The sequence below is a fragment of the Puma concolor genome, chromosome B3, assembly GCF_028749965.1.
Source record: "Puma concolor isolate L17-30 chromosome B3, mPumCon1.1.hap2, whole genome shotgun sequence".
NCBI lineage: Eukaryota > Metazoa > Chordata > Mammalia > Carnivora > Felidae > Puma > Puma concolor.
Genome location: NC_141672.1, coordinates 3,043,242 through 3,066,461, shown reverse-complemented (window position 1 = coordinate 3,066,461; position 23,220 = coordinate 3,043,242). Strand labels below are relative to the sequence as shown.

General features: G+C 50.2%; 1 protein-coding gene and 1 long non-coding RNA gene across 4 annotated transcripts in view; both read left to right on the top strand.

Moving 5' to 3' along the window:
• COA8 (cytochrome c oxidase assembly factor 8) overlaps positions 1 to 22,799 on the top strand; it is a 36,672-nt gene extending 13,873 nt beyond the window's left edge. The window contains exons 2-5 of one of the 3 annotated variants that reach the window (XM_086708704.1): positions 3,509 to 3,706; positions 5,345 to 5,408; positions 12,074 to 12,164; positions 20,715 to 22,799. In XM_086708704.1, coding sequence (XP_086564830.1) covers positions 3,509 to 3,706; positions 5,345 to 5,408; positions 12,074 to 12,164; positions 20,715 to 20,742 — 381 coding nt within the window. In that variant the 3' untranslated portion in view covers positions 20,743 to 22,799. Of the gene's footprint in view, positions 1 to 3,508; positions 3,707 to 5,344; positions 5,409 to 12,073; positions 12,165 to 13,245; positions 13,797 to 15,226; positions 15,599 to 20,714 lie in introns of those variants that run through there. The other 2 variants (XM_025919462.2, XM_086708703.1) reach the window with 2 other exon arrangements.
• LOC147579657 (uncharacterized) lies at positions 12,159 to 12,594 on the top strand. The gene is made up of 2 exons (XR_015251978.1): positions 12,159 to 12,276; positions 12,518 to 12,594. It is a non-coding gene; the product is annotated as an uncharacterized LOC147579657 (long non-coding RNA).
• Positions 22,800 to 23,220: the final 421 nt, after the last annotated feature.

The window sequence follows — 23,220 nt, the reverse complement described above, 5'->3', positions numbered from 1 at the left end:
CTCAAACCCACCAACCGCGAGATCATGACCTGAGCCAAAGTTGGAGGCTCAACAGACTGAGCCATCCAGGCGCCCCTAAAGATTCTTTTCTAGAAACAGTTTGAAAGTCTGAGGAAATCCCAATATACTTTCCAACCTGTCCTGCTCATTCACTTATTCTAGACTCAAGATGGTTTTCTAAATGGTAAGCATTCTGAAGCTGAGGTGAACACACCAGATTTTTAATAAACTGTTACAGGTGCCAGTGCTGTCCTGAAGGAGGAGCTATAACGTAACTCCAAAACCGCCTGTGGAGAACACAGGTCAAGGAAAAGGCTTTTTGCATGAATAGCTGTGCCTGCGTATTTTACAGTAGAACTTGGGCTTCCAAATTCACAGGAGGATTTCAGAGCTCTTGTAACCTGAGACGCTCTCTGCAGCAAACTTGGGAACGACCCTTCCAGACCCAACCTGCTGCTCCTTGCCATGCTTTAAGTTCATCCTATTTGTAGAATGCTTGGGAATTCAGAAAATGTAGGAAGGTCCTAGCATCCAAGAAAAGGAGCAAATGGGCACACCGCTGGTGGTTTTGCTCGTAGCAACCTTCTTCGGCAGCGTCGGGTGCTTGAGATGTTTGGTGTGTTGGTGGTGATTCACGGGGCGCATCGAAGCAAAAACTAGCAAGCTGTGTTTTCAAAGTTGAGTCTAGGGGCCTAAAGGGATGTCAGCCCACACTGGGGAGGGTGCCTGGGGGCAATGTCCCCAGCTGAGCAGACGTCCGCCTTCTTGCTCCGGCCCCTCTCCCTGCCCTGTGCTGCTGCTCATGCCGCCTGACCTGCCGCCAAACACTGGCCACATCGTATTTGTAAGCTAGCTGTTATTTCTGCTTCAAATGAAACGATCAGTGAGTAGCCAAGTAGACAAAGCTGTTTCATGTTAAAATTTGCAAACCCTGCGTCTCTGGTTTTAGTTCCTTGGAAGTCTCATCTTGTAACCGTGATGCCGAAGAACTGAAATATCCTGAATGAAGTACCTTCCAAAGGGAAAAGAAATGTTAATTATGTGCAGTGTGGTAGTTCCTTTGGTCTTTGTAAGCTTTAACCATTCTTTCAATTGGCTTTTTAATTTGTATGCAGTAAAATGAATACCCCACTTAAAAAAAATTTTTTTTTTCAACGTTTTATTTATTTTTGGGACAGAGAGAGACAGAGCATGAACGGGGGAGGGGCAGAGAGAGAGAGGGAGACACAGAATCGGAAACAGGCTCCAGGCTCCGAGCCATCAGCCCAGAGCCCGACGCAGGGCTCGAACTCCCGGACCGTGAGATCGTGACCTGGCTGAAGTCGGACGCTTAACCGACTGCGCCACCCAGGTGCCCCTGAATACCCCACTTAAAGTGTACATTTGATGAGTTTGGACAAACGTGTGAATGTTTGCAGTCACCACTGACTTCGGGGATGCAGCACGGAGGGCTCCCACGGTACATCCTCTCTCCTGCCTGGCTCTTTCCCTCTGTATTTTTCTAAGACTCGTCCATGCTGTGAGTCTCAGTGGTTTCACTCCTTCCTGTGGCTGGGAGTTTTCTAGTTGTTGGTGCGGGGAGGGCGCATGGGAGGCACTCTGTTGTAGCTAGAGGTGGAAGTCATGTTCAATAGAGCTTATTTGTTTGTTTTAAATAGTGTATAAGAGATTTCTAAATTGAATGGTACTTTTCCCCCATGAGTTTAGGTTACATTGATTTTTTTTTTTTTTGAGTTTATTTATTTATTTTGAGAGCGATAGCGACCACATGAGCCGGGGGGGGGGGGGGGGGGGGCGGGCAGTGAAAGAGAGAATCCCAAGCAGGCTCTGTCCTGGCAGTGCAGAGCTGGATGTGGGGCTCAAACCCATGAACCGTGACCTCACAACCTGAGCTGAAACCAAGAGTCGGACACTTAACTGACTTGAGCCACCCAGACAATGGATCTGCATCGGTCTTAAAGCAGACAAACGGAAAGCTAGTCTTTCGATTACCCAGCTGATCCTTTCATTTTAATGTCACGTTTATTGAAGTCCAGTTGACATACAGTGAAGTTCACTCCTGACGAATGTGTGGACAGCACCACAACTCAAGATATAGAACGTTTTCTGTGTCTCGGTGTAGAAATTCCTGGGTAGTCAGCCGCTTCCTCCACCCCCACGCCTGTTCTATCCTGCGAGCGATGGCCTGTGGATAGGATCCTGCGGCAGGCGGCCTGTTGGTGTGGCTCTTTCAGTCAGCAGAATGTACCTGAGATCCATCATGTGCTGCCTGCTGTTGAGAGTGTCGCGCTCTGTCGTTGACGAGCACCGTTGTGTGTGCCACACTTGGTTTTGCCATTTACCAGTGGGAGGACGACGTGTAGGCTGCTTCCAGATTTTGGCAATTTTAAATAAAACCACTTTTCCCAGCCACAGACAGGTTTTTGTGTGAGCATACGTATTTATTCATCTTGGATAAATACCTAGGAGTGGTGCCAGATTGTGCGTTAGGTGTGTGTTTAATTGTGTAACGGACTGCCAGCCTTTCTTCCAAAGTGGCTGCCCCATTGTGCATTTCCACCAGCAACATATAAAAGCTCAGTTGTTTTACATCTTCGACCACACTTGTTATTGTCAGATGTCTTTGTGGGTTATTTTAGGCGTATAAAAAGGTGTGAGGTGGTATCTCACTGTGGGTTTGATTTGCGTTTCCCAGTGACTTGTGATGTTGAGCATGCTTTTATCCATATGTGTTCTTCGGAGAAAGCTTTATTTGGCCACTGCCCATTTTTAATCATTCTTTTTTAACTTTTATTTATTACTGAGAGACAGAGACAGAGCATGAGCATGGGAGAGGCAGAGAGAGGGGGAGACACAGAATCCGAAGCAGGCTTCAGACTCTGAGCGGTCAGCACAGACCCCAACAGAGGGGCTCAAACTCATGAACCGTGGGATCATGACCTGAACCGAAGTCGGACGCTTAACCGACTAAACCACCCAGGCGCCCCCACTTTGCCCATTTTTAAATTGGGTCGTCTGTTTTCCTATTATTGAGTTTTGAGAGATTTTTATATATTCTGGGAACAAGTCCTTTTTCAGATTTGCACATATTTTCTCCCAGTCTGTGGCTTATCTTTTTTGTTTCATGGATTGTGCTTTTGGTGTTGTATCTAAATAATCTTCGCCTGGTCTCAGGTTGTGCAAATTTTGCTGTTCTACACGTTTTATGGTTTCAGATTTTATATTTAGGCTTTTGATCCATTTTGAGTTAGTTTTGTATACAGTACAAAGTGCAGGCTTAAATGCTGGTTTTGCATTAGGAGTTGCATTATTCCAGTGCCATTGTTGAACATGTTCCCTATAGTATTCACGTTAATAATATTTATTGTAGTTCTTTTAATTTGGGTATTCTCTGGCACATGGTCTTAAAAAGAGAATGCTAATGAGGGGCTTTAATAAATTTATACTATGCATTTTACAGTACTGGAGATTTGCTTAGTTTATATTCACCCTGTGCATTTTGTTAAAGGTCTCAGGATTCTGCCCTCCAAGAAAATCTTGCCATGATTGGATAGGACCCCCAGACAAACATTCAAACCTTCGACCTGTTCATTTTTACGTCCCCGAAAATGAATCACCATTGGAACAAAAGCTACGAAAATTAAGACAAGAAACACAAGAATGGAACCAACAGTTTTGGGCAAACCAGAATTTGACATTCTGTCGGGTAAGCTTTGATTTAAGGTCTGAATGAGAAAGAGGTACAACAAATGGCCACCTGGGGGTGCTAAATCCTTACTATTTGCCTTTCTTCTACTCAGTCCTGACTTGGTCCCTCCCTCCCTCCTCTCTCCCTCAGCCTCCCTCCATCTCCCTCCCTTCTCTCTCTCATATGTATGCCTGTATGTAAATTAACATATGCATATAATTTTTTATTTTTTTTAAGTTTATTTATTTTGAGAGAGACAGACAGACCGAAAACCAGTGGGGAGGTGCAGAGACAGGTGGGCACAGAAGATCCGAAGGGGCACAGAAGCCCTATTCAGGGCTTGAACTCACAAACTGTGAGATCACGACCTGAGCCGAAGTCAGACACTCAGCTGACTGTGCCACCCAGGTGCCCCCTGCATATAGTTTTTAAATCTATATGTAACTGTACATAAATACCGATCATTCATAAAATCATAGATCTCAAGACTTTCAAGTAGTCTTTCCTTAAAAGGAGTAGCAGAGCCAGAACTAGAATGTGTGTGTTTATGTTTATGAAATATGGGTTTTTGTGATGTGATTTCATTCTGAGAATTCAGAATTCTTAACAGCATATTCATAAATAAACTATATGAGAAAGAAGTAAAAATTTTCTTTTTTTTTTTTTTAAATTTTTTTTTTCAACGTTTTTATTTATTTTTGGGACAGAGAGAGACAGAGCATGAACGGGGGAGGGGCAGAGAGAGGGGGAGACACAGAATCGGAAACAGGCTCCAGGCTCCGAGCCACCAGCCCAGAGCCCGACGCGGGGCTCGAACTCACGGACCGCGAGATCGTGACCTGGCTGAAGTCGGACGCTTAACCGACTGCGCCACCCAGGCGCCCCTGAAGTAAAAATTTTCTAATCCAGAAGAAAAGCTTTATATGTCTATCCATTTGGGTAGGCTGTGTCACGTGGACTGTACTTATCTTATTCTGTGGATTTATAAACTGTTCATGAAACATCTTCTTTTGAAATCCCTACTTCAAGCGTGGGACTTTTTTTTTTTTTTCCAACGTTTTTATTTATTTATGGGACAGACAGAGACAGAGCATGAACGGGGGAGGGGCAGAGAGAGAGGGAGACACAGAATCGGAAACAGGCTCCAGGCTCCGAGCCATCAGCCCAGAGCCTGACGCGGGGCTCGAACTCACGGACCGCGAGATCGTGACCTGGCTGAAGTCGGACGCTTAACCGACTGCGCCACCCAGGCGCCCCAAGCATGGGACTTTTAACCAAATTCAGATGGCTTAGCCCAGGTTTGGAGATGGGCCCATGCAGACTCCCCCAGACCATGTTAGGCCGTGTCCCACCCAAGGAAAATTGAGATGGCTTAGCTCAGGTTTGGAGATGGGCCCATGCAGACTCCCCCAGACCACTCTGGGCTGTGTCCCACCCAAGGAAAATTCAGATGACTTAGCCCAGGTTTGGAGATGGGCCCATGCAGACTCCCCCAGACCATGTTAGGCCGTGTCCCACCCAAGGAAAATTGAGATGGCTTAGCTCAGGTTTGGAGATGGGCCCATGCAGACTCCCCCAGACCACTCTGGGCTGTGTCCCACCCAAGGAAAGATGGAAAGACGAAGAAAGAGCGTTCTGATAGTGGTCTTCTTTTAGGAAAAAGAAGAGTTTATTCGCTCAAGACTAAAAGCTAAAGGCCTGGAACTGAGAACCGGATCAGGTTAGTTCATTTGTCCTTTTCCTCTTAACATGGTGTTTGTTTAACTGCATGAGAAGATAAAAAGAAAGGATTTCAGATGAAGGGGAGAAAGCTCTGGGGCAAGTCGTGATCTCCTTTGGGACAGGTGCTCTGAGGGGGTCCTCATACTCCTACATGGGACACATGTGTGCCTTCCTCCTGGTCTCTTTCCTCTCTTTGGGTGAGGTCATCCCTCTAACACTTTTAGGTCTTTCCGAGATCAATGACTTCCCTCTGACCTTTGGACTTCTGTCCCATAGTCCCCTGGCTTCTGCACCCTTTCTCCTGTACTAGCTGGACTTCCCAGATTCCTGACCTCAGGTCACGCCCACCAGCCTCCGAAAGCCCCGCCCCTTCCCATCTGTCTGCAGTCACCTCTTAAACATTTTTCGGTGCTTTTGCCACTCCCTGTCCCCAGGCCCTTGTTACTTCTGTGCCTATTGTAGTAACTTTCTAATTGGTTCCTTGGCCTCTGATCTTTAAATCAGGGATGGGCAAGCTTTCTGTCAAGGCTAGATAGTAGATAGACTAGTCCTTCTGGGCCAAATGGGGTCTCTGTTTCAGCTGTTCAGTTCTGCTGTTGAAGCGTGAAAGCAGACCTAGAAAATACGTAGACTGGGCACCTGGGTGGCTCAGTGGGTTAGTTGGGCTCCACGTTGTGTGTGGAGCCTGCTTGAGATTCTCTCTCTCCCTCTCCCTCTGCTCTTGGCCCTTGCTCTTTTAAGAAGAGGAAGGAAGAGAGAGAGAGAAAGAAAAAAAGAGAAAAAAGAAAAGAAAAAAGAAAAGAAAAGAAAAAAAAGAAAAACACATAGATTCATGGGCATGAATGTGTTCCAATAAAACTTTATTTACAGAAGCAGGGGCGGCTGGCCTGCAGGCTGTCGTTTGTCAGCTCCTGCCTCAGACTTATCCTTTGCAGTGTAGTCAGACTGTCCTGCCCCAGATGCACAATTGACATTTGTTGCCCGGCTTAGGTTTTTAGACTCGTGTGACTACGGAATGACAGCTGCGCTCTCTGTCTGGACTGAAGGCCTCCCCGGCCCCCGCCTGTCCTGTCCCCTCTTTTACATCTTGTCCCCCATGCTGTGCGACATGCCAGGGATGCTGGATGCACTCAGTTCCCTCTGCCTGCTGTGCTGCCTTTCCTGTTTTGGATAGAAGGTCTGGTGCCCAAAATGACCTTTAATCATTTTCTCTTGCTGTTGACGTGAGGTCCAAATAACGCGTCATAGTGTTTGTTAAACAGATGTCTGCTGTCAAAACATTCTGATGGAAAATCTGGAACCGTTGACCCCAAAAGCCACATCTGTTCTTGGGCTAAAGCACTGCCCCTCCCTTAGCCCCGCTTGACTCCATTTGGGAGAAAGAGCTGGGAGGGTGGATGCCGGATGATGGGCTCTGCTGTTTGCCGACGGCTGCAGGGTCCCGTCAAGGTGCCATCGTGGAGGGCCGGAGCCAGCAGGAAAGGGTGCAGAGTCCTAACAATAAGCATAGCATAATTGCGTGCAATTTCAGATGCTGACTGTACGCGCCAAGTCCTTTGCCTGTATCTGTTTTGTTTCCCACGATGACCCAGAGGAACGGGTCCCACTGCTTTTACCACCTTAGAGATGAGGAACCTGAGGGCAAGGTATTGAACCAAAATTACACAGGAAGTGGAGGGCCTATGTTCTGGCCTAGTGACTAGGGTTCCCGGGCCTGTCTGATGTCACCGTGCCACAGTGGCTCTCAGCTCACCCTGTGCTGTCCCGGCCCTGCTGACGAGTGAGCGGGCCCTGGGCTGTGGTCACAGATGCTGCAGCCCTAAGGGAGGGGCACCAGCCTCGTGAGTCTCACCAGGATCAGACAGGGTCAGGGAGGCTGTGGACATGCTTTGGAGATAACCACTCTCAACACGGGAAAGGTTGTTTTGAGTCCTGTTATTAATATCAGAGTTTCTCTTGCTGGCGTTTCTAAGAACTGAAAGGTTGGCCTTAAATCAGACTTTTAAATGAATTTGGTAATAAAACAGGAAGGAATGTATTGAGGACAGGACACATGAAGGGAGGTTCCCACTGTGTCAGCTAGTTAAACAGTTTCCAGGCTGCAGTGATGGAAACGGGGCGGGGGGGGGGTGACAGTCATGTCACCTCAGTGGGCCAGAATGCGTGCTGAACACGTGATTATAGGGGTCCCGCAGGACCGAGAGAGGAAGAGTTTGTTTAATAAATGTTAATGGAAATGGGGCACCTGGGTGGCTCAGTCGGTTAAGCGTCCGACTTCAGCTCAGGTCATGATTTCGCAGTCTGTGAGTTTGAGCCCCGCATCGGGCTCTGTGCTGACAGCTCAGAGCCTGGAGCCGGCTTCTGATTCTGTGTCTCCCTCTCTCTCTGCCCCTCCTCTGCTCAAGCTCTGTCTCTATCTATCAAAAATAAATAAAATGTAAAAAATAAAATAAAAATGTTAATGAAGAAACTATTTTTGACTCGAGAGTAAATTTAGATTCATGACCCCTATAATACAAATATATTCCAAATGGATCAAAAAGCTAATTATTAAAAATCAATTAATTAAAAAAACCGCCTGGGTGACTCAGTTGGTTAAAGTGTCTGACTCTTGATTTCGGCTCAGGTCATGATCTCATGGTTTGTGGTTTGAGTCCCACATACTGGGACCTCATACTGGCCCTGTGCTGACAGCTTGGGAGTCTGTCTCTCTCCCTGTCTCTCTGCCCCTCCCCCTGCTCTCAAAATAAATAAATAAACATTTTTTAAAAATCAGTTATTTGTGGGTTAAGAATTAAATACGTAGCTGCCAGTTGTAGAAAGTCTGATAGAACACAACTGAGTCTCCGTTGTCTGGAGGAATAGGACAGGAGAACATGAAAACTGCCTTCTATGTAAGTGAGGACCTCTTTTTTTGTTAAGATTTTATTTTTAGGCAGTCTGTACCCTCAGTCAACGTGGGGCTCGAACTCACAACCCCAAGATCAAGAGTTGTGTGCTCAATTGCAAGCGGTGTCTGGGAAAGCAGAGGGCTGGGAAAAAAGGTCAGCATCCAGGAAACAGGTAAAGCATGAACAGCAGATGATAGAACAGAGGCGACAGGGGCAGTATTTGTGAAGAGCGTTAACAGGGTTGTAGAAACAACAAAATACCTGTAGGTGAGTAATGTGACTGCAGATTACGATGTGTATCAGAACAGCAACTGGGCATCATTTTGAGCTTGCTGAATTCAGGGGGTGCCTTCAGTGGTTACACTCCGTGCTGGTGGAGTTAGAGTTATAGTCCAATACAGTGCTCGTAGGTGGTCCGCGGCAGGGGAAATTTCCAGCCGTCTTTCCAGAGGATGCCCCTGTAGGCAGCACCCCTGCCAAGAAGCAGGGAAATTGTGACCACAGGATATCTAAGAATGCATTCTAGAGGAAAACAGAAGAGGTAGCTGTAGGTTCCTTGCAGCATTATCTTTTAAAAAGGGGGGGAGTATATAATTCTAGTAATCGCGGACTGGGTAAGGCTAAGGTGGCCCACTCAGTGGGTGTTCACTGGAACATTCTGCAGCAGTGTAGAAAAATTACTGAATTTCCAGTGCAAAAGCGAAATACCCTGATTTCAGCTCTGCATGTCCCCAAATTGAGTCTCATTTGTAGGGCAGCAGTATGGTGGGAAGATTCTTGCCTCTAATTTCTTTTGTTGCTAAAGTGTTCACGCAGTGGGAAGAAGGCACGCCATGGAGATAGATTTACTTGCAGTCATAAACCCCCACGTGGTTTTTAGCAAATGTGTAATGAACTAGGTTTTCCCACCTCCCTTTCTTTGCTTAGTTTCATCCGAGCGCAGTAGCCCGCTGCAGTGTCGATAGACGTGGAAGCCGAGTTACTCAGCAGACATTTACGTGGCTTCTGCTTTATGCTGAGCTCTGGCTGTGGGGTGTTTGCACAAGACACCAAACCAGACCAGCAGCCGAAGCTGGCACCTGCCTGTCCTTAGAGCCCGGGGCTCCTGCTGTCCCGCCAGCGGTGGTGACAAGGGTGCGCTCCGTGCCAGGCCCCGTGTCACCCGTCACACTGGCTGCCACCCATTCTGTCTCAGAGCAGCCTCACGATGCGTGCTGTTCTGACCCACGTTCTAGGTGAGAACCCACAGTCCTGGGCCAGCAGCCAGCGAGGGACAGAGCTCCGCGGGGCCGCTAACCGCTGCCGCTGGGGCGCCTCGTCGGGTCCTCACCTGGGGGTGCAGACAGATGTGCTGGGATGCTGACTCGAGCATGCACACGTGCTGTCCCTCCAAGACCCATCGTTCAGAGGACACTGATGCTCTTGGGCCGGCCTGGCTGCTCCTCCTGCCTGAAGCCGGGGGCTCCTCCCTGGTCCCCTCACCGCACTCGAGCCCTGCCCACCCTCCTCCTCGCTCACTCTGTTCGGCCACATCTGTGCCTCTCCAGACCCTTTGTTTCCCTCTGTGCCGGTCCCCGGCTTCTGGCCCATTCTCTCCCTTCTCTGCCTCGCGGGCTCCTACTCATCCTTTAAGACCCAGCCTACACGTCGCCTTCTCTGGGAGCCTTCGGCCACCCTCCCCTCCTCGGGCGGCTGGCTGTTCTCTTTCTTGTCCCACTTAGCATCTGGCCATGTGTTGATGCGAGGTAGCTGTCGAACTCCTCTGTGTGCCACGCTAGGCACCGGGACCTCATACTGGATGAGACAGCTGTGGCCTTGCCCTCAGGGAGCGGACATTCCAGTGTGGGCTGGGAGTGGGGCCAACCGACGGGTAGCCCTGTGAAGACTAGGTCTCGGGGTCTGTCGTCGGCCCCTGGAAGAAAAACAACCGGGAATTGAGGGGGAGCGGGCATCTTAACAGGGCCTCACAGAGGCCTGTCTGAGGAGAGGACAGCTAGGGGAGATTTGAGAGAGAATCTTCTAGATGAGGGAAGAGACCCCAGATGGAGGATTTGAGGAGCTGCAGGAGGCTGGGTCAGAGGAGTGAGAACGAACATGTGGAAAATACTGCTGTTGACTCAGGCAGGTCCTTGGTTATGTTGTGGAAGGGACGTGTCCTTGTCCTCTGTGTGCCGACAGACACACGCTTGGACCGTGCCATCTGAGTGCTTGCTTCCGTGTCGTATGTGTCAAAGGTCAGCACCTTCACTCCTGTTTCTGTGGAAACGTGCCCTTGGGTTACCCTCCCAGCCCGTCTCCCCCAAGCCCCGCTGGGGTTGCAGCATCGACCTCGGCAGTGCGGCCGGGAAACGTGGCCTCTGCCCGGAGGCGGCGTCTTCCAGGGGCAAGCGTGCTACACCCGAGGTAGGAGCTCGAACGTGGGCCTCTCTACGCGTGCGAGAGCCCGGGGGGCAGAGGTCCGAGCGCCTGTTTGGGGCTTCAAAGCCAGAGTGCCTTCACCTCCGAGCCATCACTGGGTGTCCTGAGACTGGCCTGTGGGCTGCTGTCTGGCCGCATTTCCCTTGGCAGGCTGGTTGCTGTCCTGTGTGGCCTTTTCAAACCTGGGGGGGGATGGGGGAGCCCTGGGGGCCGGCGCTGCGGTCGGCATCTCCCACCACACAGGGAGGACCATGGAGGTGGCCGGGTTAGTCCCCGTGTGTCACCTGGTTGAGCGTGTGCTCACCGACTCCCAGATGGACTGGTTAGGCCGGCACCTACCCCGGGCCAGGGTGGGAGGGTGCGCTGTTGAGCCAGGATGCATTCAGGTTGAAAGTAGTCCGTTTAGTCGCGGGCTGTGTATTGGGAGACGCACACCTGTGCTTGAGAAGAAATTGAGCCGTGGGGTCATGATCTGAGCCGAAGCTGGACACCTACCTGGCTGAGCCACCCAGGCACCCCTTTTCTTTTTCTTTTTTTTTTAATTTTTTAACGTTTATTTATTTTTGAGACAGAGAGAGAGCATGAACGGGGGAGGGTCAGAGAGAGAGGGAGACACAGAATCTGAAACAGGCTCCAGGCTCTGAGCAGTCAGCACAGAGCCCGACGCGGGGCTCGAATTCACAGACCGCGAGATCATGACCTGAGCCGAAGTCGGATGCTCAACCGACTGAGCCCCCCAGGCGCCCCTGCCCTTTTCTTTTTCAAGATTGTGTTGGCTGATGGGTTTCTCTGCATTTTCGGATCTGGACCTCAGTTTCTGCCAAAAAGCCAGCTGGGATTTTGATGGGGATTGTATTGTATCTGTAGGTCAGCTTGGGCGTGCTGCCCATCTCAGCAGTCTGCAGTCCTTAAAACCATGAACGTGGAATGTCTTGCCGTTTGTTCAGGTCTTTTATTTCTTAATGTGTTTTGTAGTTTGCAGTGTGTAGGTCTTAACACTTCCTTTCAGATTTATTCCTAAGTCTTTTATTGTTTCTGGTGATACTGTAAATGGTATTCTTTTTTTTTTTTTAATATATGTATATTTTTATTAAGTAAACTCTATGCACAACATGGGGCTTCAACTCACAACCCCTAGATAAAGGGTTGCATGCTCTACTGACTGAGCCAGCCAGGCACCCCTGAAATTATTGTTTCTTGATTTCATTTTTGGATTGTTTATTGCTAGTGTATAGATAGAAAGATACAGTTGATGTTTGCATTTTGATCTTGCTGACCTCCTTTGTTAGATCAATAGTAGTTTGTGTGTCTCTTCTTCTTAAGTCTTAATGTTTAAGTTGAAATTAATTTTCAGGTCAGAAAGCAACATTAGATGCAGAAGAAATGGCTGACTTTTACAAGGAATTTTTAAGTAAAAATTTTCAGAAACACATGTGTTATAACAGGTAAGTGCTTACTTTTTTTCTAAAATTTTGAATATCATATTCATATTGGGTAGGATTATTTTCTTACCTGAATTTAGTGACGTTGATGTTTATGTTAAAGGTAGACGTTGCTGTAAACTTAGTTTTCGTACTTTTATTTTTTAATTTTTTTTTTTTTAACATTTTATTTATTTTTGGGACAGAGAGAGACAGAGCATGAACGGGGGAGGGGCAGAAAGAGAGGGAGACACAGAATCGGAAACAGGCTCCAGGCTCTGAGCCATCAGCCCAGAGCCTGACGCGGGGCTCGAACTCACGGACCGTGAGATCGTGACCTGGCTGAAGTCGGATGCTTAACCGACTGCGCCACCCAGGCGCCCCAAGTTTTCGTACTTTTAAATAAAATGGACGGCTTACAGTTATTTGCGTGGCCACCCCATAACGGTTTGCACCCCTAGTGCTCTGACAGAGGTTCTTTTTTTGAAGTTTACTTTATGTTATTTAATTTATTTGTTTACTTGTTTGTTTGAGAGTGTGAGCAGGAGAGAGGGGCAATGGGGGAGAGAATCTTAAGCAGGCTCCACCCCCAGCATGGAGCCCAACACAGGACTTGATCCCACGACCCTGGGATCAAGACCTGAGCGGAAATCAAAAGTTGGACGCTCAACGGACTGAGCCACCCAGATGCCCCTCGACAGTTCTGAACAGCACTTTCCACTAAGGGGAACCTGGACTCCTTAGAGAAGCAGGTCTGCGGTGGGAACAGCACACGATGAGGCAAGACACCTTGTGTCAAAGAGGAGGCCCAGAGACTGGCGGGGTCACATGAGAACGGCACAGGGGCCTACTTGGGGGGCTCCCTTAGGCTGAGGGTGAGGCCGTTTCAGCCGCACAAAGGAAATGACCGTAGTGGATTAAAAGTGTACCGAATCTGCAGAGACCTTTGCCGTCATAGCAAGGCCGAGGAGCTCGGTCCCCTCCGCACACTGCTAGTCAGCCAACTCGTTCTGCGAATCGATCAGTAAAAGAACCCAGAGAGTTCACACCTTTCCTGCATTGACTGTTTCAGGGGAACCACACGAAGGAGCATTTTTCTTTGTAGGTCGACAGCTGATGCAGAAGGAGCGGTGGAGTCGGAGAACTAACATTTTCCCAGGGAAATAATAGGTGTGGGCAGCTGCTGAGACCAGCGGGCAGGAAGGCAGGCGGGGCCTTGCCGGGCGCGGGACGGGCTCATGGCCCCTCACCCCGTGTCTCCTCTTGCTGCGCACACTGGGCCAGCTGCCTCTGCACGATGCAGGACGAAGTATTGGGCAGCACCTGTGAGGCGTTCTTACCAGAACACGGAGCCGAATCTAGGCGGACCCCCGTACTTAGTACCAACCAGATCACAGGAAATACGCAAAGGGTGTATGAGTCGGGGGTGAGAGGGGTTCATAGAAGACCTCGTTTAAAATGATAGCCTGGCGGGGGACTCAGTTAAACATCTGACCCTTGATGTCGGCTCAGTTCACGATACCGCCGTTGGTGAGTTCGAGCCCCGCATCCGGCTCCGTGCCGACCGCGCAGAGCCTGCTTGGGATCCTCTCTCTCCCTCTCTCTGTGCCCCCCACCCCACTCTCAAAATAAATAGACATAAACTTAATAAAATAGGAGGTGACAGTGGCAGTGTCGGTCAGGCAGGGCAGGTAAGATCTAAAGGACGGTGGTGGTGGGTGAGGCTGGGTGAGCTCGAGAGACCGACCCTCAGACAGAGGAGTCTGGCAGCGCGAGCACGTTGGCAACTCCTGCGGTCCCGTGTTACCCTGAACCAGCTAGGTTATAACGTCAGGCCAGTGTGAGTTGTGATGTGGGCCCGAGCACGTGTGCTGGAGAGGAGAGGAGGACCAGAGAAGAGAGGACCAGCCCCACCCCGGGTCAGGTGGCAGGGGAGCGTCCGTGCCCCCTTCCGCGCCCACGCCACCCTGCCCCTGCCTTCCCCATGGAAACAGGGAGAGTCTAGTTTCCCTGCGCTTTGTCAGAGCGTCGGTGGACTGGAATCTGGCTTTTCCTTAGGAACCTAAGAACTGCCGTCTCGATGGGGTACCGGTTTTGTCTTTCTGGAAGCCTTGTTTATTTAGGGCACTGCTTCCCATTTATAACATCACTTAAGTGGATAGAAACGTAAGATCGTTCTCACGAGGAGGGAGATTGTCTCTTCAGCCAACACAGAGGCTCCAGAAAACGAGCGTCCTTACCTGTTGCTGTCGCTTCTTTTGAGCCCGTGGTCGTTCTGCTTCCTGTTGTCCTGGACTCAGTGTCCTTTGAGTCCAGTCTGGAACAGAAGTTCCGTGTTCACTCATGAGTTCATTTGGCTGAAAAGCATCGGTACTTATGGACATTTCAGCTTCCAGAGGCTTAGCATTGAGAGTCTGGAACGTGTGCCTTCCGTTGTGGAAACTTCCCAAGCTTTGCCCATTCAGCAGTGGGGTGAATTTGCAAGTTTTGTACAGTAACTCACAGGCAAGTGAGCCCGTGGCTGTTGGTGAACTCCACCCCAATATTTAGAGGAAGCCCTGGAATTCTCTATTTAGAGACACAGAAGCTCAGATTGTTTAGAAAAAGAGGATGTGGAGCTTTATGACATTGGCACTTGTGACAGATTAACTTCTCCCGATGGAGTACTTTGCGCTTCTCACGCACATAAGGCCCCAAACCGGGATGGTCCCCACGGAGTCCTGCCACACTCAACGATTGTGGCTCCCCAGGAATGCCACGGAAGTCTTGAGGCCCCAATCTCCTTTTCTGGAGTCTCTTAGCAAAAACCAGAGGAGGATTGCAGCGAATGGGCAAAGACGGGGGTTCACGTGCTGAGCCTTACTCTCTTGTGATAGCCTGGGGGGCCCTGATGAAAATCCAGGAGGAAGGAGGGAAGGCTTTTAGGGACAGGTTAGCTTTAATGAGGGCAGAAAAAGGAAGAGGCAGTGAGGAAAGGTGGGGATAGTCAGGAGGACTTGCCTTTTGGCCGGGAACTCCCCTCAGAAGCTGGGGTGCCGGTCCTCAGTTACTGGGGCATCACGTGTGCTCGTCTGGTTTCTCCACAGAGACTGGTACAAGCGTAATTTTGCCATCACCTTCTTCATGGGAAAAGTGGCCCTGGAGAGGGTTTGGCACAAGCTGAGACCAAAGCAAAGGAAGACCAGCACTTAGGAGCCCACCCTGACCCACCCACTGGTGTCCCGAGTTTCCACCAGAAGCAGCTGCTTGAGCAGTTCATTTTACAAGGGCTCTGAAAACCTGTACGTGAACGGACGCCCGCACCTCCCCTGTGGGGCCCTTGGCTTGTGTCAGGACAGGGTGGACTGGGAGAACGGGGGTCCTGGTGAGCCGTAGGCCGTGTGACTCTCCCGACTGTGGATTCCAAGCTGGCCCTGGGTCACGGACATGCTATTAAATAAAACCAGTGTTTTTGTGTACTGTTTTCTGTGTTTTGAATTCTACCAATTTGAAATAGAATAATATAAAAATATTCGTGTACTTGATCTGCAAATTTGACTCCACTGACGGGAGCGATTTGGAAGCTGGCTGCCGAGTGAACCGTACCCCACCCTCACGTGACCAGCGGCCGGGGGTTGCTGGACAACCCTGGTCAGTGCTGACAGAACACAGCTGTCCTGGGACACTTGCACCTGCGGACGTGAAAGCAGGCGCCGCTTCTGTGTCAGAGAGACGCCAGGTGGCGGCAGAGGCACCTTCGGAGAACTTTCCTCCGTTTACCCCAGTGAGGTGGAGCCTCGGTTTCCAAAGTTTTCCTGAACACCTTGCTGCTGGACCACATCCCTTGTTTTCCAAATTCTTTTTAAATCAGCATTATTTAAAACAGGATTGCATGGGGGCACCTGGCTGGCTCAGTCTGTAGAGCATGTGACTCTTTTTTTTTTTTTTTTTAATTTACATCCAAGTCAGCATCTAGTGCGACAGTGATTTCAGGAGTAGATTCCTTAGTGCCCCTCCCCCATTTAGCCCATCCCCCCTCCCACAACCCCTCCCACAACCCCTCCTGTAACCCTCAGTTTGTTCTCCATCTTTATGAGTCTCTTCTGTTTTGTCCCCCTCCCTGTTTTTATCTTATTTTTGTTTCCCTTCCCTTATGTTCGTCTGTTCTGTGTCTTAAAGTCCTCACATGAGTGAAGTCATATGATTTTTGTCTTTCTCTGACTGACTCATTTCACTTAGCATAATACCCTCCAGTTCCATCCACGTAGTTGCAAATGGCCAGATTTCGTTCTTTTTGATTGTCGAGTAATACTCCATTGTATATATATCCCACATCTTCTTTATCCACTCATCCATTGGTGGACATTTAGGCTCTTTCCATACTTTGGCTACTGTTGATAGTGCTGCTATAAACATGGGGTGCGTGTGTCCCTTCGAAACAGCACACCTGCATCCTGTGGATAAATGCCTAGTAGTGCCATTGCTGGGTCATAGGGTAGCTCTATTTTTAATTTTTTGAGGAACCTCCACACTGTTTTCCACAGTGGCTGCACCAGCTTGCATTCCCACCAACAGTGCAGGACAGATCCTCTTTCTCCGCATCCTCGCCAACATCTGTTGCTGCCTGAGTTCATGTTATGTGAGCCATTCTGACAGGTGTGAGGTGGTATCTCATTGTGGTTTTGATTTGTATTTCCCTGATGATAAGTGATGTTGAGCAATTTTTCATGTGTCAGTTGGCCAGCTGGATGTCTTCTTTGAGCAGGTGACTCTTGATCTTGGGGTTGTGAGTTCGAGCCCCACGTTGGGGGTAGAGTTTACCAGAAAATAAGATTACATATTATAAAGTGCCGAGGCTCTCTGTCTTCTCTCCTGGAGCCCTGTGACGTGGGGGAGTCACAGCCGGCAGGAGGGACACCTGCCGCAGCAACAGGGAGGTGGCCTTCAGAGCCAGGCCGCGTTAGGGAGTGTGTCCGCTGAGGGCAGATGGGGTATCTGGACTTCACCGAAGCCACTTGGCAGACAGTCTGTCACAGGGTGAGGCATGATAATACAGTCAGAAGCCTAGGTCTCTGTGGCTTCTGAGCTGCTGCCGGCAAATACGGTTTGCACCGAGAAAACGCGGGAGGCAGAGGAAACATGGCACCCCCCCCCACCCGTGGAGGCCTTAAAGGCCGCGTGGAGGAGTGGGGGTCACGTGAGAGCCTCGCGGGCCTCGTGTCTGCCCAGGAGAGCGCTGCCCAGGTGTTCATGCTCCGTGCCCCGTTCACCAGCTTCCTGTTAACAGGTCCCCGCGGGGTGGAGTGCACGCACCGAGCAGCGTGGACCTCGGGGTGTCACAGAAATAACATCACGTCGTTTCTTCACACCACACCTCTGCTCCGCTGGGATTCTCAGCCCGTGGCCGGCGTGGGTGGCACTGTGTGCGTGCTCAGACAGCCGGCAGGATTGGGGTCCCGTGTGAGCGAGTTTTTAGTTCTTCCTTTATCCCATCAAACTCACTGGCTGACCGTCAGGTTGTTTGAAGATGGTCTTTGCCCTAAATGCTGGGACATTGGAATAAACAGCAACTTGCAGTGGTATTGTTATGAATTATTTTTGCACATCAATTTTTTTTAATTTTCAAAAATTATTTTATTTATTTATGTATTTATTTGTAATATGTATTTTATTTTTGAGACAAAGAGACAGAGAGAAACAGCACGAGTGGCAGAGGGGCAAAGAGAGAGGGAGACACAGAATCTGAAGCAGGCTCTGCGCTCCAAGAAGTCAGCACAGAGCCCGACACGGGGCCCGAACCCACGAACTGTGAGATCGTGACCTGAACCAAAGTAGGACGCTCAACCAATGAGCCCCCCAGGCGCCCCTGCTGGTTTTCTTGACATGCTCCTGGCTCCTAGAGGCGAGCCTCTTGAGGCTTCGAGGAACAGAAGCTTATTCAAATGAGCTCCGGGCACAGGTAGTGGGTAGGAAGTCAGATGTCTCCAGGGGCGCCTGGGTGGCTCAGTTGGTTAAGCGTCTGACTTTTGATTTCCACTCAGGTCATGATCTTGTGGTTCGTGAGTTCAAGCCTCACATTGGGCTCTGTATGGAGCCTGCTTGGGATTCTCTCTTTCCCTCTCTTTCTGCCACTTCCCTGTTTGCAATCTCTCTCTCAAGTAAGTAAGTTTAAAAAAATGATTTTCCAGGGGCACCTGGGTGGCTCAGTCGGTTGGGTTGCTGACTTCGGCTCAGGTCATGATCTTGCGGTCCATGAGTTCGAGCCCCACGTCGGGCTCTGTGCTGACTGCTCAGAGCCTGGAGCCTGCTTCGGATTCTGTGTCTCCCTCTCTCTCTGACCCTCCCCCGTTCATGTTCTGTTTCTCTCTGTCTCAAAAATAAATAAACGTTAAAAAAAATTTTTTTTTAATTAAAAAAAATGATTTCCCATCATAACCATATTCAAGTAAATTATTTTTGTGGACTTCAAATAATTATAGAATGAAGATTAGCTCAGGGACATATTTTATACAGCTTTTCCCTGAAAATGTCTCTGATATATTTAATGTTTCTGTTTTCTGAGTTAAAAAATAAAATAAAATTGAGTCTCTTTCCCCCTCTGTGTGTTAGGTGCCGTTTGTAAGCATTCGTGTTTTGCGTTTTCGTTTGTTGGTTTGTTTTAAAGTTTATTTGTTTATTTTTAAGAGAGAGAGCGTGCACGCATGCACACACGTAAGGGAGGGGCAGAGAGAGAGAGAGGGAGGGAGGGAGAGAGAATCCCAAGCAGGTCCTGCACTGCCAGCACGGAGCCCGATGGGGGGCTCACACGCACAAACTGCGAGATCATGGCCTGAGCAGAAATCAAGAGTCAAATACTCAACGGACTGAGCCACCCAGGAGCCCTGGTGTTTTGTTTTTTTTTTTTTTTCAAAGATTTGATTTTTAAGTAATGTCTACACGTAACGTGGGTCTTGAACTTAAGACCCCAAGAACTTAAAACCTTAGATCTACCGACTAAGCCGGCAGGTGCCCCAACATTGGTCTTTTCATTGCTTGTGTTTATCCAAGAAAAGCAGATCCAGGTGTAGCCATCAGAAATGCAGGGGCCTCAGGGGTCAGTGACAACAGGAAGTCTGATCACGGTGTCGTTCCTTGTCTTGCTTCAGTCCTAATATAGTGGGGAAGTCCACCTCTGGGAGGGACAGCCAGGTGTCCTTACGACATAATAGCACTGGAGTAGCCCTCCAGAGCTGGCTTGTCTGCCTTGCGGCCCATCCCTTGGCCTCTGCTCCCTTGGCTGGGAGGATACACACCTGGCACCCTGGCCACGGTGGCCGGGTGGGTTCGGCGTGCATCTGGCCTCTCACAAGTGCTTGCTCAACTCGCAGTGACTAGTAAGGGTGTCCTTGAGCCAGCTCCTGGGCACCTCGGGGCCTCTGCAGGGGAAGACGGAAAGCCAACTCCCGCTGGGTTGGGAACCCCCCAGTCCAGAGTCTAAGTAGGAAATGCCTTTGGTTCCCTTTGGTTCCCTGAATGTCCCATAGCTGTCAACACGCAAGGGATCTTCAGGAATTGTCCACGAAGTTATTAGGGTAAGAGAGGGCTCTCCTGAGCCGGTTTCAGCTCAGGTCGTGATCTCATGGTTTGTGGGTTCAAGCCCCAAGTTGGGCTCCACACTGACAGCACAGAGCCTACTTGGGATTCTCTCTCTCCGTCTCTCTCTGCCCCTCCCCTGCTCGTGCACATACACAACACTCTCAAAATAAACTAAAACGACAACAACAACAAAAGGAGTTGCATGCTCCACTGACTGAGCTAGCCAGGCATCCCTGCTTTTTTCTGTTTTTAAATTTTATTTTTATTTTTATTTATGTATTTTACTTTTAAGAGAGAGAGAGAGAGCAGGTGAGCAGGGGAGGGGCAGAAGGGGGGCGGGAGAGAGAATCTCAAGCCAACTCCCTGCTGTCAGCACAGAGCCCAACTCAGGGCTCGATTCCACAAACCCTGAGATCATGACCTGAGCCAAAATCAAGAGTCAGACCGACTGAGCCACCCAGGCGTCCCTTTGTTCCGTTTTTAAAAACAAAAGTAAAACACGATTAGCCATGTTCTGACACTTAACAAAGGTCTCTGGTTAGCAAATTAAAACTGTGCAGGAAGGCGTAGACTGCTACTCTTTATGGAGAGTCAGTTTCCCCAAAGGGGAGGCTGGGGGTTCTTGCTCACAAAGCCCATGTGACACGGGTCCCAGTGGGGGCTGGGGGTTTGTGTCACAGCCACATTTCCCTCCCCGCCTAGCCGAGCCCGCCAGGCTGCTGCTGTCCCGCGAGATGCCCCCTCAGCAGTGCGGCCCCACGGCATGAGGCACATTCCCACTGTCGAGTTCCTATCACCACCTTCTGTCTCCAACACTCTTTCCTCTCCCCAGCCGGAAGCTCTGTCCCCATTAAACACTAACTCTCGTCCCCGTTTCCAGTCCCTGGCAGCCAGTCTTCTCCTTTCTGTCTCTGTGAATTGGAATACACTAGGGACTGCATGTGAATGAAATCATACGGTATTTGTTCCTTTGTTTATTTTTATTCTTTTTATTCTTTTTTTTTTTTTTTTTTTTTTAAGAAAGCTCTGTGCCCAATGTGGAGCTTGAACTCATGACCCTGAGATCAAGAGTTGCATGCCCTACTGACTGAGCCCGCCAGGTACCCCTGGAACTGGGAATCCTCAAAGTTCACGCGTGCTGCACCCTCGCAGCAAAGGGCACGTGATGGCGTTCCGTCTGGGGTTCTGTGAGGACAGCGGGGTCGTTCCTGCCACATCGATTCGACCTACTGCGTGCCAGGCCCTGCTCGAGGCACTGGGAATAGAGGAGCAGTGGAGGAGAGAGCCCTGTTGGGCCACCCACCCGTCTCGTGACCCCAGTGTCCTGTGCCCATGGTGGGGACCGCCATCCTCCTTGCCGGACAGCACCCCTTCTCAGACGTCCTGCTCACCCCACTGGTCTTCCAGGAAAGTAATTTCTTTCCTTTCATGCCATTGAAAACGAATTGATCAATCTTCCAAAAATGTGCAGGCTGCTTCAAGCTGCATTTGTAGCCACTGGCTATTGATTCGCAGCGATGATCGTCTACTTTGTCCTCAGTCAGTCCTTGGGTGGAAAAGTACAGGAAGAGCCCCTGGAGGAGGGGACGAGATGGAGGGATGAGGTCGGCAGATTTCCAGGGGTGGTTTCTGTCCAGGTATTTGGGGTTATTCGTGCTCCCCCAGCCCCTGCACACACGCACCCAGAGATGAGTTTGCCATCAAAACAGACCCACGGTTTGGTGCAGATGGAGATGAACGCACAGCCAGAGGTATAGGCAGTGGCACTGGCTCGTGGAAGGTTAGGTAGGCCATTTGCCAGAAGAACCAGTGGGCGGACAAGATTTTTATTTTAGAGAGAAACCGGCACCCCGGCACGTCCTCAGCACCTCCCAGGCCTGGCTGTGCTGCTGGGGACGTCCACCCCGGCGGGGACGCCTCTCAGAGCCACCCCTACAGCCCCAGCTCCTGCTCCGTGGACGGAGTCCGTCCTTCCAGACGGCAGTGGGACCTCCTCACGGGGCGCCTGGGTGGCTCAGTGGGTTCAGCGTCGACTCTTCATCTGGGCTCAGGTTGTGGTCTCACGGTTCGTGGGATCGAGCCCCGCTTCGGACTCTGCGTTGACAGTGCAGAGTCTGCTTGAGATTCTCTCTCCCTCTCCCTCTGCCCCTCCTCCACTCGTGCCCTCTCTCAAAATAAATAAACATTTAAAAAAGAAAAAAGAAAGAAAGTGGGACCTCCCATCAGCACAGGGTCCTGCTGCGTGTGGCTGAAAACCCCAGAATCTCGCCATCCGTTGGACGCGGCCTCCGGAGGGGCAGTTGTGTCTATCTTTATCTCCGTCTTCCCCGCCCCCACCCCTGCCTCGTCTCACTGCCTGGCACAGTGGACCTGGGCCAGTAGATGTGCTGAGCGAGTGCGGTTGTGGGCCCCGGCCCTTCTACCAAATAACGCTAACAGGAAGCGAGTGTTGCGGTCTGCCAGACATGGCTCCCAGAGCTTCCCTTACAGGGATTTGGGGCGCCCTTAGAATACCTCGAGGGGCCCTGGGGGGTGTCTCCACAGAGCACAGGGCCTCTGGCCAGCCCTCCCCCCCCCCACCAGCTGCAGTTCCAGCTGGCTCAGTCGGTGGAGCATATGACTCTGGATATCGAGCCCCACGTTGGGCATGGATCTTACTTAAAAAAAAAAAAACAATTTCTGGGGTCCCTGGGTGGCTCAGTTGGTTGAACATCTGACTCTTGATTTTGGCTCAGGTCATGATCTCAGGGTCATGGGATCCAGCCCCCCTTGAAGCTCTTCACTGAGGACGGAGCTTGCTTAAGATTCTCTCTCTCTCCCTCTGCCCTCCCCCCCGACTCGCTCTCTCTCTCTAAAATAAAAGATTTAAATAAATAAATGTTTATCCATTTATTTGGAGGGGAGGAGATGGAGGGGCAGAAAGGGAGAGCAAGAATCCCAAGCAGGCTCCGTGCTGTCAGTGCAGAGCCCGATGTGGGGCTCAATCCCATGAACCGTGAGATCATGACCTGAGCCAAAGTCAAGAGTTGGATGCTCAACTGACTGAGCCACCCAGGCGCAGTTTAAATAAGCATTTAAAAATAAATAAAACTTGCTGAAGAAACAATATGTGTATATATATTACTAAAGTTAAGTTCACTTGCTTATCTTTATCTTTACTGTGGCGACTGGACCATTTTAAATGGCACCGCGGCTCGCATTGGTTTCCCACTGGCCGGTGCTGCTGCAGCGATCATGGGCCACAGAGGTCGCCGTGGTCCAAGGGAGGGCTGGGTGAGTGTGACCAGTGCAGAGAGCCATCACGGAGACCAGGCTGTACTGCTGGGATGGGCTCGGCCTCACAGAGGAGTGATGTTCCAGCTGGGCCTTGGCGGGTGAGCTCATTTGCTTGTTCAGGAGGTCGGGTCAGTGAACATTTTCTGAGCAAGTCCCCCACCCCAGGCCCTGGCATCCACCATTCTGCTCCCTGTTTCTCTTACGAGTCTGACGACTCCACAGGCCTCGCCAGCACGAGAAACATGGTGGC